Source organism: Lipotes vexillifer, unplaced genomic scaffold, assembly GCF_000442215.2.
Source record: "Lipotes vexillifer unplaced genomic scaffold, Lipotes_vexillifer_v1.1 scaffold90, whole genome shotgun sequence".
Lineage (NCBI taxonomy): Eukaryota > Metazoa > Chordata > Mammalia > Artiodactyla > Lipotidae > Lipotes > Lipotes vexillifer.
The window spans coordinates 4,493,288-4,511,000 of NW_006782310.1; the positions used below are offsets into that span (position 1 = coordinate 4,493,288).

The 17,713-nt window shown below is 41.2% G+C and overlaps 1 protein-coding gene across 1 annotated transcript in view; it reads left to right on the top strand.

Moving 5' to 3' along the window:
• The window catches only part of GALNT1 (polypeptide N-acetylgalactosaminyltransferase 1), a 69,445-nt gene that overhangs the window by 50,287 nt on the left and 1,445 nt on the right, over window positions 1–17,713 (top strand). Inside the window, exons 9-10 of the mRNA XM_007455203.1 lie at window positions 11,862–11,960; window positions 12,435–12,569. Coding sequence (XP_007455265.1) covers window positions 11,862–11,960; window positions 12,435–12,569 — 234 coding nt within the window. The remainder of the gene's footprint in view (window positions 1–11,861; window positions 11,961–12,434; window positions 12,570–17,713) is intronic.

Below are 17,713 nucleotides of genomic sequence, written 5' to 3' on the forward strand. Positions count from 1 at the left end.
TATATATATATATATATATATATATATATATATATATATATGTATGTATGTATATATATATATATATATATATATATTCTGTGTGGTTATTATGTTCTCACTGATTTATAAAAAAGAATAGAGGTTAAACTTCTAACAAGGGAGTGCCTTCGTATTAAAGTTACCTCAAATGTGAGAAAGTTCTTGTTAGTTGAAGCAGTCTACTTATTAATTTTTTTATCATGTTATATTTTGTTAAAATAAGAATGCTCTACCTCTCACCTTTCACAGTTGGACTTTTGTTACAGTATATTAGTGTCTTTGATAGACTTCTTATTTTAACAAACTGGCCCATTTAGTTGAAACCATATATTCCTAAAGCTAATGTCCTAGCATTAAATAGCCCAAATTAAAGTGTGAGGAAAGTAAAGATAAATTGTAAAGAACTGACAAGGAAACTTGAAAGACCATTTATAAGAAGTTATATTTTTAACACCCATTTATTTTCCCTTGGGAGTCCAAAATCTCAGTGTGGGCATGGAGGTTGGAAAGACTGTTGGTTAGCATACTTATCTCTGATGATGCCTTTAGTCATTGCTCTTAGAATTCAGCAGCAGATCTTCTTGAAACTGAAATAATTTACTTATTAGTGCTTATAATTAGCCAACACAATTAGTTGTGCTTTGGAGTTTGGCCTTTTTAATCTTTGTGGGTGCCCATGGTATAGGGTCTGGTGTGAGAGAGTCTTGCCTTCTTACCTTCTGGTATAACTACCAGGATGGTCACAGGGAAGTATTTCTTGTGCCCTGTCCCACTGTTTTCCTAGAATGTCGATAGCCGTTCTTTCTGGTTCCCAGCCAAAGCTGTGCTCTGTGTGTAGGAAATCTAAATGGGTCCTTCTCTTTAGTCCAGGGGTCTGATCAAGTCAGGGGTTTTAGTAGTTTCATAGGGCTGCCATAATAAAATACCACTTCTGGCTTGCTTAAACACAGAAACGTATTGTCTCACAGTTCTAAAGACTAGAAATCCAAGATCAAAGTGTGGGCAGTTTTGGTTCCTTCTGAGGTCTATGAAGAAGAAATCTGTTCTCTGCCTCTTTCTAGCTTCTAGTGGTTTGCCGAAAATCTTCGGTGTTCCTTGGCATGTAGAAGCGTCACCCTGATCTCTGCCCTCATCTTCACATGGCATTCTCCTGTGTACGTGTCTGTCTCCAAATTTGCCCTCTTTATAAGGACACCAGTCATATTGGATTAAGGCCTACCCTAATGACCTCGTTTTAAATTGATTACCTCTGTAAAGAACCTATCTCCAAATAATGTCACATTCTGAGGTACTGGGGGTTAGGACTCCAACATGTGAATTTGGAGGGGGGACACAATTCAATCCATAACAAAGATTGAGCTAGGTGGGGCTGGGTTGCAGTTTTAGGGAAGACTTAGTTCACTTCTGGCTCATGTATGCTTTTTGGAGGGGTCTCTGTCTCCTCAACCCTGAAAGTTTTGCCTTTCTGAGGTTTTGAGATTAGTATACTCTAGCCTCCCACCTTGTTCATTGCGGGGGACCAGCTGTTATTTTTTCAGGTCTTCTGTCTAGCAGGAATTTGTCTCCTAAGCACCAGGAGATGTGGAAGATTTTTTTTTTTTTTATTGAGTATAGTTGATTTACAGTGTTGTGTTAATTTCTACTATACAGCAAAGTGATTCATTTATATATATATATACACACACACACACACACACACACACACATTTTTTTTCATATTCTTTTCCATTATGGTTTATCACAGGATATTGAGTATAGTTCCCTGTGCTATACAGTAGGACCTTGTTGTTTATCCATCCTATATATAATAGTTTGCATCTACTAATCCCATACTCCTTATCCATCCCTCCTCCACACACACCCCCATTGGCAACCACAAGTCTATTCTCTATATCCGTGAGATTGTTTCTGTTCTGTAGATAAATTCATTTGTGTCATAATTTGGATTCCACATATAAGTGATATCATATGGTATTTGTCTTTCTCTTTCTGACTTACTTTGCTTAGTATGATAATCTCTAGGTCCATCCATGTTGCTGCAAATGGCATTATTTCATTTTTTATGGCTGAGTAGTATTCCATTGTATATATGTACCATATCTTCTTTATCCATTCATCTGTCGATGGACATTTAGGTTGCTTCCATGTCTTGGCTATTGTAAATAGTGCTGCAGTGGACACTGGGGTGCATGTATCTTTTCAAATTATAGTTTTCTCTGGATATATGACCAGTTGTGGGATTGCAGGATCATGTGGCAACTCTGTTTTTAGTTTTTTGAGGAACCTCCGTACTGTTTTCCATAGTGGCTGCAGCAATTTACATTCCCACCAACAGTGTAGGAAGGTTCCCTTTTCTCTACACCCTCTCCAGCATTTGTTATTTGTAGACTTTTTAATGATGGCCATTCTGACCAGTGTTAGGTGATACCTCATTGTAGTTTTGATTTGCATTTCTCTAATAATTAGCTTTGTTGATCATCTTTTCATGTGCCTGTTGGCCATCTGTATGTATTATTTGGAGAAATATTTATTTAGGTCTTCTGCTTATTTTTTGATTGGGTTTTTTTTTTGCTGTTGTTGTTGTTGTTATTGAGTTGTATAAGCTGTTTGTACAGTTTGGAAGTCCTTGTCAGTCACATCATTTGCAAATATTTTCTCCCAGTCCATAGACTGTCTTTTCATTTTGTTTAGGTTTCCTTTGCTGTGCAAAAGCCCATAGGTTTGATTAGGTCCCATTTGTTTATTTTTGTTTTTATTTCTGTTGCCTTGAGTGACTGACTTAAAACATTGGTATGATTTATGTCAGAGAATGTTTTGCCTATATTCTCTTCTAAGAGTTTTATGGTATCATGTCTTATATTTAAGTCTTTAAGCCATTTTGAGTTTATTTTTGTGTATGGTATGACGGTGTGTTCTAATTTCATTGATTTACATGCAGCTGTCTGTCCAAGTTTCCCAGTACCACTTGCTGAAGAGACTGTCTCTTCTCCATTGTGTATTCTAGGCTCCTTTGTCAAAGATTAATTAACCGTAGGTGTGTGGGTTTATTTCTGGGCTCACTATTCTGTTCCGTTGATCCATATGTCTGTTTTTGTGCCAGTACCACACTGTTTTGATTACTGTAGCTTTGTAGAATTGTCTGAAGTCTGGGAGAGTTATGCCTCCTGCTGTATTCTTTTTCCTCAGGATTGTGTCAGCAATTCTGGGTCTTTTATGGTTCCATATAAATTTTAGGATTATTTGTTCTCCTTCTGTGAAAAATGTCATGGGTAATTTGATAGGAATTGCATAAATCTATAGATTGGTAGTACGGCCACTTTAACAATATTAATTATTTCAATCCAAGAGCATAAAATATCTTTCCATTTCTTTGAATCATCTTCAGTTTCCTTTATTAACGTTTTATAGTTCTCAGCATATAAGTCTTTCACCTCCTTGGTCAGGTTTATTCCTAGGTCTTTTTTTTAATGCAGTTTTGAAAGGGAGTGGTTTTTTTTACTTTCCCTTTCTGATATTTCATTGTTAGTGTAAGGAAATGCACCCGACTTCTGTTATGTTAATCTTCTATCCTGCTACCTTGCTGAATTCGTTCCATCAGTTCTAGTAGTTTTTATGTGGAGTCTTTAGGGTTTTCTATATATATAGTATCATGGCATCTGCATATAATGACAGTTTTCCCTCTTGAGATGTGGAGGATTTCATTCTGCCTTTCTAGCCACAGCTTCCCACCCACTGACAGCACAGCAAATGTCCCATGAGGAGAATGGCCTTGTATTGGGGGCTCCTCTGATTTTTATTTTGTCATGCTAGCCTTCACATAACCAGCATCACTGTGCTCTTTCCTTGAGGAAAAAGCCCTTTTGGGCCACACCCTATCAGCCTATCCTCAGCCTGCACCATCAGCAAATATCCTTACAGAGGAAGACATCTGGTGATTGGTCAGCTCACCCAGGGAGGGCTCTTCCCTTTCTGGGATTATAGTTCACCTCACCCTAATTGCTTCCATTGCTCTCTAATAGACTCAAAAATAGGATTTCTGCAATTTAGCTCTTTTTCCCTCTACTTGTTGGAGCAGAAGTGTTGGGCTACTATGTGTTACTACTGAGAAAGTGCTTTTCCTCTTCTTTACTACAGTGCAATACCCCAAGCCAGGGGGCCATAAAGATTCTGGTTCTCCTTTCTTAATAATCTTCTAATTCCCCAAGCTCCCTCTTTTTATTAGGTCAAGGCAGTGATTTTCAGTTTTCTGATTACAACCCAGAAGTGGTTTATAACTCAATTTAGCTACTTATGGCCAACATTTTTTAACAGCTTAGGAAATACTGTATGAAAGTGCATTGCTTATAGTAAAGAAATTTTGTTTTTACTGGGTCTGTCTGCAGTTCATTGCAAATCTTTATAAACCTTTAAATTATAAAATTGACTTTTTGAAAGCATGTGAATCCAAATAGAAAAAAAGAAAAACTCAACACTTCTGTGACAGGAATTGATAGCAGGGCAAAATTTTCTTTGTAAGTCACAACAGGGAATGATGATTTGTGTGGACAGGGCCACATCCAGGTCGCACCCCAGGACTGAATCTTCCTGACACTCAGGAAAAGTCGACCCCCCCCCTCCCCGATCTGCAGGAGGTTGTCACATCTTCCTTCCTTTCATTCATTCAACAAATATTTGCATACGTACTATTTGATAGATACTATTTTAAGTACTGGGAATACAGTGAATAAAATAAAGTCTCTGCTCTTGTGGATCTTACAGTCTCTGGAGGAAGACAGATTTTTTTTTTTTTTTTTTAAATATTCACGGTGTCAGGTGGTGGTAAGGACAAAGGGGATAGAATGACTTGTGGGCAGGAGTGGTGGTGCTCTTTTATGTGGAGTAGTTGAAAAAATCCTCTCTTATACGGTGATTTTTGAGCAGAGATCTGAAGGAAGTGAAGGAGCAAGTCAGATGAATTTCTGGGGAAAGAGGGTTCCAGGCACAAGGAAAACAACTGCAAAGACCCTAAGACAGGAATGTACTTTGGCACATTCCAGAAGCAGCTGAGAGGCCAGTTGTCTGGGTATAGTGGACAGGGGGAGAGCAGAAGATAAGGTCAAGACATAGTGAGGGTCAAATCACATAGAGCTTGTAGGCCATAGTAAGGACTTTGGGCTTTGTTCTGAGGTGGGAAGTTGCAGGGAGAGATGAGCAGACTTTCACTGAAAAGGATCAGATTGTCTGCTATGTCAAAAAGAACTCTGTGGGAACAAGAGTAGAACTGGTGTATTGGTGAAAGGAAAAGAATAGCCAAGGATTATATTAAGATTTTGACTGAGACTCTGGGGCAGTGAAGTTGGCCTTACTGAGATGGGAAGGCCTATAGAGCAGGTGCAGAAGGCGCTCAGCAGTGCAGTCTGGGACGTGTTAACATCTGATCCAGGTAAAGATAGTGGATAGATAGATATTTGCATTAAAAAACCTGCAGCTTGGACAAAAGTTTGGGATGGAGATCTAAAGTTAGGGGGTGGCAGTATATAGGTGGTTTTTAAAACCACAAAACGTCATGAGAGCACCTTGGGGAGGGAGTGAATGTTTTGTAGATGGACAAGAGGACTGAGGACCAAGCCATAAAAAACTCCACAATTTAGAAATTGTGAAGGTGAGAAGGAATCAGCCAAAAAGATTGAGGAGAGAGCATTGAAATAGGAAGAGAGGGAATTCCCTGGCAATCCAGTGGTTAGGACTCTGTGCTTCCACTGCAGGGGGCACGGGTTCCATCCCTGGTCGGGGAACTAAGGTCCCACAAACCACATGGCATGGCAAAAAAAAAAACAGTTACTATTTCTGAAATAGGAAAAGAACCAAGAAAGTGATGCCCCAGTAAGTGAAGGACTTGCTTCAAGAAAGAGGGAAGTGATCCATTGTGTGGAACACTGCAGAGAAAGGAGGGAGACAAGTCCTGAGAACCGGCCATTGGATTGGTGAGGGAGACATTGTCAGGAGGCTCCATCTCACTGTGTCAAGTGGGTTCCGGTGGTGATTGGTAGGGACAGAATCTCTGATGGCTTCACAGGAGATCAGGAGAAGAGGAAGTGGAGATCATGAGTGTGGATAAGAAATTTTGCTGTAAAGCTGAACAGAGAAGTGAGTGGTAGCTGGAGGGGTAAATGGGGTTAAAGAAGGGTTTTTCTGTTTATTTTTGCTAAGATGAAACTGTGCTGATGCCAAGGACACAAAAGAGAAAATGTGAAGATAGAAAAGAGCCACTGCTTGCAGGAGTCCAGGCGTCACGTTTAGTGGGTGGGGGAATGGGCTGTGGTGCACAGTGGAGCTAGAGGCTGGAGGGCGGGCAGTTCATCCACGCAGCTGGAAGGAAGGGGTGGCCGGGGCCAAGTCAGGCGAATTGTGGGTTGAGAGCTGGAGGCTGGTAGTTTGAGGTGGGGGTGTGAGGGACTTCTCTGGTGAGCTTTGTTTCTTCAGCTGAACACAAGATCGTTGGCTGAGAGTAAAGAGGGGGTGTTGGTGATGGGGGAAAGAGGAGGAGATGTAACGTGGAAAAGTAGGATGCGGTAGAGCAGCTAGATCACGGCGGGGAGCTGCGCGGTGGTGAGTTAGAAACCGATCGGCCTGGTTGCAGTGTCTCCAGTGCCAGAGCGAGCACAGACTCCTTGTTTGTCCTTGGCAGTTCCTAAGGCTACTTCACGGTTGACCTGAGCTCCCTGCCTCTGAACTTTGTTGTGGTTTAAGGAAGTCACCTCAAACAAGCGAGGGTATGCGGAGTTCCTTGTCTCATTAGTGAGTATCCATTCCCTTTGCTGGAGCCTCATTCCAGTCAAGAAAGGCCCAGCGTGGGTGATGCCATGGGAAGATTGATAGCAGTTGCTTGCCTTAAGAATAAAGAATGGGGAGCTTTTTTTTTTTTTTTAAGAACTGACCCAATTTTGGACAACACCTAGGCATTGTTAGCTAGGTCTGAATATAGGCATATTTCAAAGAGCCACTTGTCTAACACACAGTAGATGATTGCCTAGGCAAGCTTGCCTTTTACCTGCCTCTTGCCATCTGGCTTTCTATATAAGGAACAGATTTTACCCTCTGTGGCCTGCTTGTTATTACCTTAATAACTGAGCAGCTGGTCTTAAGCATTTATGTCCTTAATACTAGGCCACACTATCAGGTCGAAGGTCTGATTTTGGGACTGGGGTTGTTCTCGAGCACCAGCCAAAGTGCAGCTAGGGAGCTTATGCTTGTGATAGCTCCACCTCTGTGAGCCTTCCTTTGCTAGGACTGGAATTTAGCCTATCAGGTACCTCTTGTCATGTTACAAGGGCCCAGGGAAACCTGTAGTCATAGGATTTTAGAGCAGAAAGGGAAATCGGAATGTGTACATTTAGCACGTCTGGCTCCACAAAGTCTGGCTCTCATAGCTCCTGTAGGGACCTGGAACTGAATAAATGTGTTTCATTGTGATATCTAGTTGTTGTTAATCCAAGAGGTGAATTGTCTAAACAGCAGACACAGAAAGCAAATAATCCAGACTCTTACAGTTTAGCCAGGCTTATGGACTGACCATTTAGTTTTCCACCCTAAAATTTACCGAGCATGAACTTTATGTCAAGCACCAGTCTGATGCTTTACAAATATTAACTCATTTCCCAGCACTCTGAGATAGGTGCTATTTTCCCCCACTTCACGGGTAAGTAAATTAAAGCACAAATAAATGGTTTAAGCAACATGGCTCAGGTCACAACCACAAAATGGAAGGATTTGAACACAGGCAGTCTGGCTTGAGAGCTTGTGCTCTTAACGACTAAAACTCATACCCTTTCTCGTATCTAACCAGTATTACCCTCATGGCAGAGAGTGAAAAAGTAAATCTAGATTCCGTAATAGTAGATTCCAAGAATGCTTTAACTGCTTACATTGTCTACCCTAATGAAGGTGCCAGGATTCTGGAGGAGACTATAGCAGAAACCAAGAAACTTAGGCTCTGATTTCTTGCCTGGTTTCCCAGGAATGAGTGCATTCACAATCATCAACTCATAAGGTTGAAAATAATATTTTAGTGACAGCTGTTGTACACCTGAGTTAAGGAGAACCAACAGCTATCGTGGACCTACTAGGTGTCGGTTTCTGCTGGGTCTCTGTATGTGTTACCTCGCTGAGGGATCTCAGCAAATGTGAGAGTGTTATCCCTGTTTTACAGATGAGAAAATGAGGTTTGTACAGCAACATTTCCCACTTACTATGTTCTAAAGAATGCTGGTGTCTGATATCTCTCAAGGTGCCTGTTAGAAAGGCAAGGGATAGGGGAGGAGGGGTGGATTTTATGGCCAAAAATGTTTGGGAAATGCTGCTTTATAAAAAGCAGCATTATATCCTTCTGTACTATCAGTCCCCATCCCTACCAAGAGTCTATGTTAAAAGGCTTTGAGAAGTCCTTCAGTAAAGAAAACCTATTCAAATTTGTTAATCTGGTATTTCCCAAACATACTTGATCACAAAATCATATTTTCAGTGGCAGATACTGAAAAAAAGTTTATTCAGTTGTTCAAATCATGGTTTTGGGAATCACTGTCTTAGAGTACTGACCTGCCAAGGTCGCATGGCAGGTGGAGCCGGGCGTGAGGCCCGGCTCTGCGTGTCCCCCCACCCTGAGCTCTCATGCCAACCCATCTGCCTCCAGACACCTTGAAAGTGCGGCTGTTTTTCCCTGACTGCATCGTTCGGATACTGTTATGACTTTTTTTAAGTGTCAGATTTTGAGTGACCAAGTCTGGTACCTATTTCCATTCCAATATGAACATTGAAACAAGTATTATCACCACCATTCCTACCTTCCATAGTTCACTAGAAAGCCGGTAATTGATTACATAGCCTTAAAGCTGTATACAATTACCATTTTGAACATGATTCAACTTTTTTTTTTTAATGTTCCTAATTTTTCCCTTCCCCAAAGACTCTTCAAAGTTAACTCCCACCAAACAAACCTATTAAATGATCTACTGCCTCCTGACATCATAAAGAACAGAATTGTTCCCAAAACTCACCCCTAGTCATCCTGGTTTTTCATGTCCTTCAGAAATCATCTCACACACTCTGTAAGTGAGGTAGCCCACATGTATTACTACAAAGGAGGAGGATATTCCCTGAAAATTGTCTTCTCTAGCAGTCTAACATGTGGAAAAACCAGCCTGGAGAGCAGCTCAAAGATGCCACTTTATGCGTTGAGCCAGACAGAATCCTCTCTGCCCAGGGACCAAACATCACAGCTCCCCTTCTACAGAAGTTCCTTCCCCACCAAGTGTGCGGGGCTTCTCTCCATCCCTCCCCTGCACTTTGGAGAAGTGCCATCAGGCCCCAGCAGAGGCCCACCCACTCTCTGACCACCCATCTCAGCTGGGCCACGTCTTGCTGATCAAGGTTCATTGTCACCAAAACAGTTGTTGGGAAGCAATGGTTTCTAATCCTTGGAGAACTCTACTTTTAACATCTAGTAGTATCCTCAAGGGTTGGAGGCTCAGATCTCTTATGTCAGAAAACAATCCAGAATTGTTCATAGGAATGGTGTAAGGGTGGTATAAGCTGTTACAGGTAAAACTTATAGAACAATGCCTAGTACAGAGTAAGTAATTTACTTGCTGTAAATTTTAGCAACATCAGTTATGGAAACAGAATAGCCAAAGTTGATTTATTATAAGATAGTTACTGAGTGATAGGAAGTCCAATTACATTTGGGGAGAATTTTATTTTTTATTTTTTTGAGGTATGCGGGCCTCTCACTGTTGTGGCCTCTCCCGTTGCGGAGCACAGGCTCCTGACGCGCAGGCTCAGCGGCCATGGCTCACGGGCCCAGCCGCTCCGTGGCATGTGGGATCCTCCCGGACCGGGGCACAAACCGGCGTCCCCTGCATCGGCAGGCGGACTCTCAACCACTGTGCCACCAGGAAAGCCTGAGAATTTTATTTTTTAAATTTTTATTATATTAAGTTTGATAAAAGATAATTATTTAACCAAAAAAAAATTCCATGTGAGAGGGAGAAGCTGACAATAATGTTGGTTCTTCCCTAATCATTTCTGTGACATTTATCACCTTTCTTCAGAAACCTCTACATCTATATTTGAAAGAAAAAAATTGAGGAAAACAAAGGACTGGGGAGTTTGTAACTTCTTCAAAAGTATAAGGAAATAATTGTTTTATATGAATATATGAGATAAAGCCTCACCTTGTCAAAATTCGAACTAAATTTTTTGTCAAGTAAGATAGTCATGATGATCAGGTATTAATTGGTTATCCATTGAGGTGCAGAAAGGTGTGTTTTATGTAAAATTGTATCTAACTATAAAACCTTTTATAAAATCTATTTATGAGGTAATAGGTTTCTGCTTTAAAATAATGGATAAAAAGATGATGTGTATTACGTGGTAAAAGAATTCCTGGATACTGATGTGATATGTTACACCCAGGAAAAAAAGGCCTTGGGATTTCCAGCTTGAATAATTTGACAACTTGTGGGACTATTAATAAAACTAGGGGTATCAGGGGAAGAGGGGAATATATGGAGGAATGATGATGGAGGTTTGTCTTAGACAGCAATCCTCAGGGTCAGGGGTGGAGTGGCAGGGGTATGTTAAAATGTTCGGGCGAAGAAGTATTAGCATTAAGGAGTTGGGAAATCCTGTTTTTGCATGAACTGAGTTTGAGGTTTTGATGGAATAGCCAGATGGAGTTGACTAACGATAAGGTGGCAGCACAGACGATTACTATTTCTGAGTCCACTACGTACTAGACTCCGAAGTAGGTATGTGGATGCACTGTCTTACCCAACCTCAACATAGAGCTGACTAGTCTCTCTTAGGAAATTGTCCTCAGAGGGTTTGGATCATTTGGACTTAAACCCAGGCCTCTCTTTTGCCAGAGTCCCAGTTCTTATTCTGATCCCCTGGGAATAATACAGTTATTCATACTTACGCTGTTGTATCTTTATAAGAAAAAAATGCATCTGGACTTGTTAGTGCCTTATTAAAATAGTGGAATAATATGTAGACTGTACATGTTTATAAAAATAAATGGGTTATTTGTGGTTTTAACTTTCCCCTCAGTTTATCTATCACACACAATTACTCCTTTTCTATCTACATGACATGACAGATATAGTTTGTCCCACTTCTCCCTTCCGGCTTACCTGCTGACAGTACCACCCATGACAACAGATTTAGGACTTTACAAATGTCTATTAATTTGCTATATGCTTTTAAGCTGTAGTGGTTCAGAGGAAAAAAATATATCAGTGCTTAAAATATTCTTCCTAATTCTGATGACTGATTCAACTTTTTTATGTAACTGACAAATACCTAATGGAAGAATGGTGTTTACACTACACACCATGCTTAGGCTTTCCAGTTAAGCCAAGTTCCAGGTTCTTTGCTTAGAAAATACCCACCTTGAGCCTCCTAAGAAGTCAACAAAGTAGTTATCAATAGTAATGCCCCCTTATCTTGGTGACAGTGTCCACAGGGAGTTGTTAAGTTGCTTTAAATTATTAGGCAAACTAGAGCTTACTGAGTTAAATACAAATCATAGCAGAACAGTTTGGGATGAAAGAAAGAAGAACTTAAAGGATTTCTCCATGAAACACAAAAATTACTTATATAAATAGTAAGACCTTTCTAGATCACAGAATCTTAGATAGCCAGACAGTTATTTTTTTTTCCCTCCCAACTCATAGCCCTTACCTCAGGAATTAAGAGATTTAGTGGGAAGTTTAGATCGATTTTAATGTGTGTTAGATATGTATGTGTCTGTCTAGTTAACATCTCTAACTCATGATATTTTTCATTATTCATTGTCCCCCTAGATACGAAATGTGGAAACAAATCAGTGTCTAGATAACATGGCTAGAAAAGAGAATGAAAAAGTTGGAATTTTTAACTGTCACGGTATGGGAGGTAATCAGGTGAGTATTTTAGTAAAGCTTTAAAGGGGTAATTTTTGGATTCCTTCCTTTTTTATTTCATGACATCATTCAGGAAATATTTTCCTACCTTTAAAGAGAAAATAATAAAGACCTTTAGGAGAATAGAGCCTTCAATCTAATGATTATTTTTTAAATGAAACATTTGTAAAAGGCCCTTTCTGAGAACTGTGTTTACATTGTTGTACATGAGATTTATTCTGCCCTTTTTAGTCAAACAGATGACAACCCTTGACAGTACACTCAGTATATACAGAGAACTTAAGATCATTTTTTTTTTCTTCTCTGCAAAAATAGTGGTGTCTTTTCTGAGTCATTTATTCTCCATTACACTAATAAAGTTCAAAAAGCATGTATCTTGAAATACTTGTCTTTTTCCCTGCCAGATTCTTGGGCATATAAAATGCTAATTTATTTTGCTGTTAACGCTTCTATGTGTGCATTTTTGTTTTTCAGGTTTTCTCTTACACTGCCAACAAAGAAATTAGAACAGATGACCTTTGCTTGGATGTCTCCAAACTTAATGGCCCAGTCACAATGCTCAAATGCCACCACCTAAAAGGCAACCAACTTTGGGAGTATGATCCGGTGGTAAGTTATCCAGTTGAATATAGGAATAAAATTGGGTGTCATTGGGTATATTGTATAAAATACTTTATATCTAAGAGAGTGAATTCTTGTGGAATATGCATATGGATCAAATTGTTCTTATATTCCAAGAATTGCCAGATAGGAAAAGCAATATAAGTAAAATAAACATGTTTTAATCTCTCCAGTAATTAAATTAGAATTGCCTCCAGTCCCTGGGTCCTTGTTGTTACTATGTAATCACTCTTCCCTCCATATGTCCTTAAGCTTTGCCAGCCACTGTGGTAGAAATGGAACGGTTAAGTAGGCTTTTAAAACTACCGAATGAAACACTGAGGTAAAAGGTGAGATTTAATTAATGAAATTCTCTGGCTCAATGATTTTTCAGTGACATATATAATAAAACTATTTGTCTTTGCTTTCCTCTGGAGCCACTCCCTCTCCCCACCTGCTATATGTTGTACTCAAATAGAGGTACTTAAAAGCAATCAAAGCATCTCCAGTAAACCTCTCTTCCTTTCCTCATACCTGGCTAACCTCCCAACTCATGCTTTTTTGCTCTATGGTTCTGGAACCAGCAGCAGCATCTTCAATATCTCTTCCTCTGGTTCTTTTTCTTCCGCTTACAAGCACTGGTTTTCTTCTTCATGTCGGGACAGACTTTTGTTCCTATTTTATTTTCCACATACCATCCTACTTTTCTCCTGTGCTGTATGATGGCGAGTGAATGGCTGGCACTTGTGCCTCTGGTTCTTCAACCTTGCTCCTGCCTTGATCTGACACTATATAGAAACAGCCCCTGGATGCAAAGCCAGGACATTCTCGTCTCTTAACTTCTCTGTAGCATTTACTATTGCTAAGCAGATGATCTTTTAAAATCCTCTTATCCATTGGCTTTAGATGCACTACTGTTTAGTTTCTTCTCTTAGCTTTTTCTCTACTTCTTCTGTCTGCTTGGCTCACTCTGCTGCTTCATTCCACCCCCTCAGTGGAGATGTTCAAACCAAGTTGTGACTTTGGCTGTCTTTCCTCCATATACTGCATCACATACAAACCCTGGTCTACTTTTCATCTTCGACCAGCTATTCCCTGAATGTATCCTGTACTTTCCCACTTTACATTTAAGATCATACAGTTCCATCTGCCTAACAAATCCTGCCTGTTCTTGAGAGCCCAGAATTGACATCACTTCCATGGATCCCAGCCAGAAATTAGCTCTCTCTGTCTTAATTACAATTGTCTCTGACCCCTGTAATTCTGTGCTGCTTTGTAGTTATTTATCTACCAGTCTTTTTCTCCACTATTAGTTAGATCCTGGAGGGCAAAGACCATGTTTTATAAATCCTGGGTCTCCCTTCACAGTATCAAACTATAGTTAAAAAAAAAGTGTGTGTGTGTGTGTGTGAGAGAGAGAGCGAGAGAGAGAGCAGTAGCTCAGTTAATATGACTATTGGAAGTGGCCTGAATATTCTGTTGCAGGGTTTTCCATGGTGCATGCTGTTGCCATTTTGGGTGCCCCAGGTCCTGCAGGATATATGGCATCTCTGAGTCCAGACAGTAAATGCCAGTGGCACCCCACAGTCATTGTGAAGCCAAAATATTTTGAAAATTAAAAAGCCTCCCAATTGTATATGTTCATTGAAAAATGATGGTATGTTTAATTAGGTAACATAAACCTATTTATAGTAGCATGAACAAATAGTGATTTATTCTTTTCTTAAGTCTGGATGTAAGTGGCTTCTGGCATGGATTCAGTGATACAGTGATGTCAGGGATAACATTGCAGCAATATTCTTGGCTTTTTCTTGTGGCCTGTAGAAGGCTGCTACAGTGCTCACCATCACACCCAACTCAAGACGGGAAGAAGGGAAGAGGAATGTTGCACTACTGCTTGAATTGCTCTTTATCAGGAAGGCCAAAGCTTTTCCTGGATCCCCTGCAGCAGGCTCTGCTGTGCCCCATGGGCCAGAACTTCATCTCATAGTGATCCCCCAGCTATAAGGGGAGGCTGGGAAAGCAGGCATTTGCATGTGATGTGGCCAGGAGACCCGGAGTGGGAATGGCCATTGGCAGACTGTGTATAAGATACACAGTCTAGGGCTTCCCTGGTGGCTCAGTGGTTGAGAGTCCGCCTGCCGATGCAGGGGACACGGGTTCGTGCCCCGGTCCGGGAAGATCCCACATGCCGCAGAGCGGCTGGGCCCGTGAGCCATGGCCGCTGAGCCTGCGCATCCGGAGCCTGTGCTCTGCAACGGGAGAGGCCACAGCAGTGAGGGGCCCGCGTACGCAAAAAAGAAAAAAAAAAAGATACACAGTCTACCACAACAGTTATTCAAAAGTAAATGTTTGTTTGCTTAGAAATTAAGGAGCTAGAAGTGATTTCGGATATTTTGAAAGAACCAGTTATGAGTGTAAAGTTTTAAAACCCCTGGAGCACTCTGCAAGGTGTCTTCCCTGAGATTAAATTCTAGTATTGCTGGCTGGGTTCTCCCAGAAGCAGACTCCACTCCAAGGTTAGTGTTCAGGATGTTTATTAGGGAGCATCCTTTAGATCAACACCTGTGAAAAGGGAGACAGAAGAATTGGCAGAGGGAGGAGTCAAGCTGCGATGTGGGTCCCACAGTCTGAGCTGACTGCACAGGGAGCTCCGGACGGCCCATCAGAGTTGTCCTGCCTCCATCAGTTGAAAACTGCAGTCTGGAAGAATAACACTTATGTCAGTAATGTATAATCTAAAGTCATGAAATCTTAGATTTCAAAGGAACCCTAGAAATAAAATTCAGGACATTGTTTTTAATACATGTAGACATCGAAGCCCAGAATGGAAGTTAATTGCCCAAGGTCACAGAGCAGGTAAATGGTGTTACCAGATCTCAGACAGACCTGGGATTCTTAATCCAGGATTCTTTGCACAATACCATACTGTCTTCTATTAAATTTGTATATTATATCTTTAAGTCTTGTTTATAGTATACATTGCAGAGAGTTTAGGACACCAGTCTCTTTTGCTTTGACTACTTGTAGCTGTCCTTTCTGGAATGAAAATGTAGATTTGGACACAGTTATATCTAGAGATTAGGGGTAGAGGGCGGCAAATTATTTTTTTTCTAGGTTGCAGGTGGAATTTATGCAATGATAACTATAGCTTTCATCCTCCTTTCAGAGGTTACAATTAGCCTGTTGCCTTAGTTACACTCTTTCTGTGTGGAAACTAGTCCATGCTGATGGATCCTCTGCTGAGTACGGTGACCACAGTCCCCACAGAGTCACGAGCCACAGAACTCTGCCCCTTCTGTCAGCCAGAGCTGTGTCTGGAACAGGGCTCTTCACCAGAGTCCTGGTCTCCTGAAGGGATGTTAGCTTCCTGAAATTATAGGGATTCTGTCTTAATTTTGAGCAGTTAAATACCCAGCATGTATCAGTAACCTCTTTGTTACAAGTTTATTTTAATGATTCTCAATAAGTGAAATAATGACATTTTTAAAAATTAGGGTGATAAAGACCAATTTCCCAACTAAGTTTGTTTTTTTGTTTTTATTAATACCGACAGTGGGCCTGATGAAGGTGGCCACTCAGAGAAGCTTGGAAGGGCCTTCTGGAATGTTTGGGGGGTTCTTTTTAAAGTGCTTTGTTTTTGTCTTACAAATGACCAAAGGCCTTAGCAGCAAGCTGTGTGCTTCTGCTCTCTCGGGGCTGCCAGACTATGTCCGAGGCTGCTCAGGATGTTGTAGTGAGTGCCTCTGAGCTGGGCGACACTTTCTGTTCATTATCTTAACGTTTCTGCACAACTCTAGAAGTATTCTTGTCCCCATTTTATAGATGAGGAACCTGTGGCTGAGAGAGGTTTTTGCTCAGGATATTGTAGTGAGTGCCTCTGAGCTGGGCGACACTTTCTGTTCATTATCTTAACGTTTCTGCACAACTCTAGAAGTATTCTTGTCCCCATTTTATAGATGAGGAACCTGTGGCTGAGAGAGGTTTTTGCTCAGGGGCATATTGTTGACATGTGACAAATCTGGGGTTCACTACAGAAATGTCTGACTGCAAAGTGCATCCCCTCAAAACAAACTACACAGCATCTGCATAAAAGTAAAAACAGCCCCAGCCATGCTGACTTTTCCCGGATTTTTTATATATGTATGTATGTGTGTATGTATGCATGTATGGCTGCGTTGGGTGTTTGCACAGGCTTTCTCTAGTTGCGGAGAGCGGGGGCTACTCTTCGTTGCGGTGCGCTACTCCTCGTTGCGGTGCGCTACTCCTCGTTGCGCTCATTGCCGTGGCTTCTCTTGTTGCAGAGCATGGGCTCTACGGCGCAGGCTCAGTAGTTGTGGCGCATGGGCTTAGCTGCTCTGCGGCATGTGGGATCTTACCGGACCAGGACTCGAACCCGTGTCTCCTGCATTGGCAGGCAGACTCTTAACCACTGCACCACCAGGGAAGCCCTTCCCGGTCTTCTTGTTAGGCATTTATTGGAGCTAAAGTAAAGTATCTAACACTGACCCTTCGATATTACTGAAGTCAGTGTTGAGAGTAAACTGTGACATCTGCGAATGTGCACTGCCTTTTGCCAGCTTCCACATGGACCATAACACAGAAGTGACTGAAAGCTAAAGTAGCTGTATTATATACAGTCATTAGGTTTTGCTTTGTTTGAAGTTCAAATAGGTACAAAAGAGGCCTTATGAAAATGAAATGTTCCTTATGAAAATTAAATGAGATAAAAGAATTACATTAAAATAGAGCCGTGAGTAAAAATGTGTGAATAAACATATTTCCTTATAGTTACACACTTATTAGGATAATGCTTCATGCAAATTCCTACATAGCTGCTTTGGAGTTCTTCACCTGACCAGGGCTTGGTATCGGATTCATTAGTATGGTCAGTATGTGTCTGTTAACTCTCATCTGTCATGTTCTTTTGAAATGATCCTAAAAATCAACATGACAGGGCTTCCCTGCTGGCGCAGTGGTTGAGCGTCCGCCTGCCGATGCAGGGGACGCGGGTTCGTGCCCCGGTCCGGGAGGATCCCACATGCCGCGGAGCGGCTGGGCCCGTGAGCCATGGCCGCTGAGCCTGCGGGTCCGGAGCCTGTGCTCCACAACGGGAGAGGCCACAACAGTGAGAGGCCCGCGTACCGCAAAAA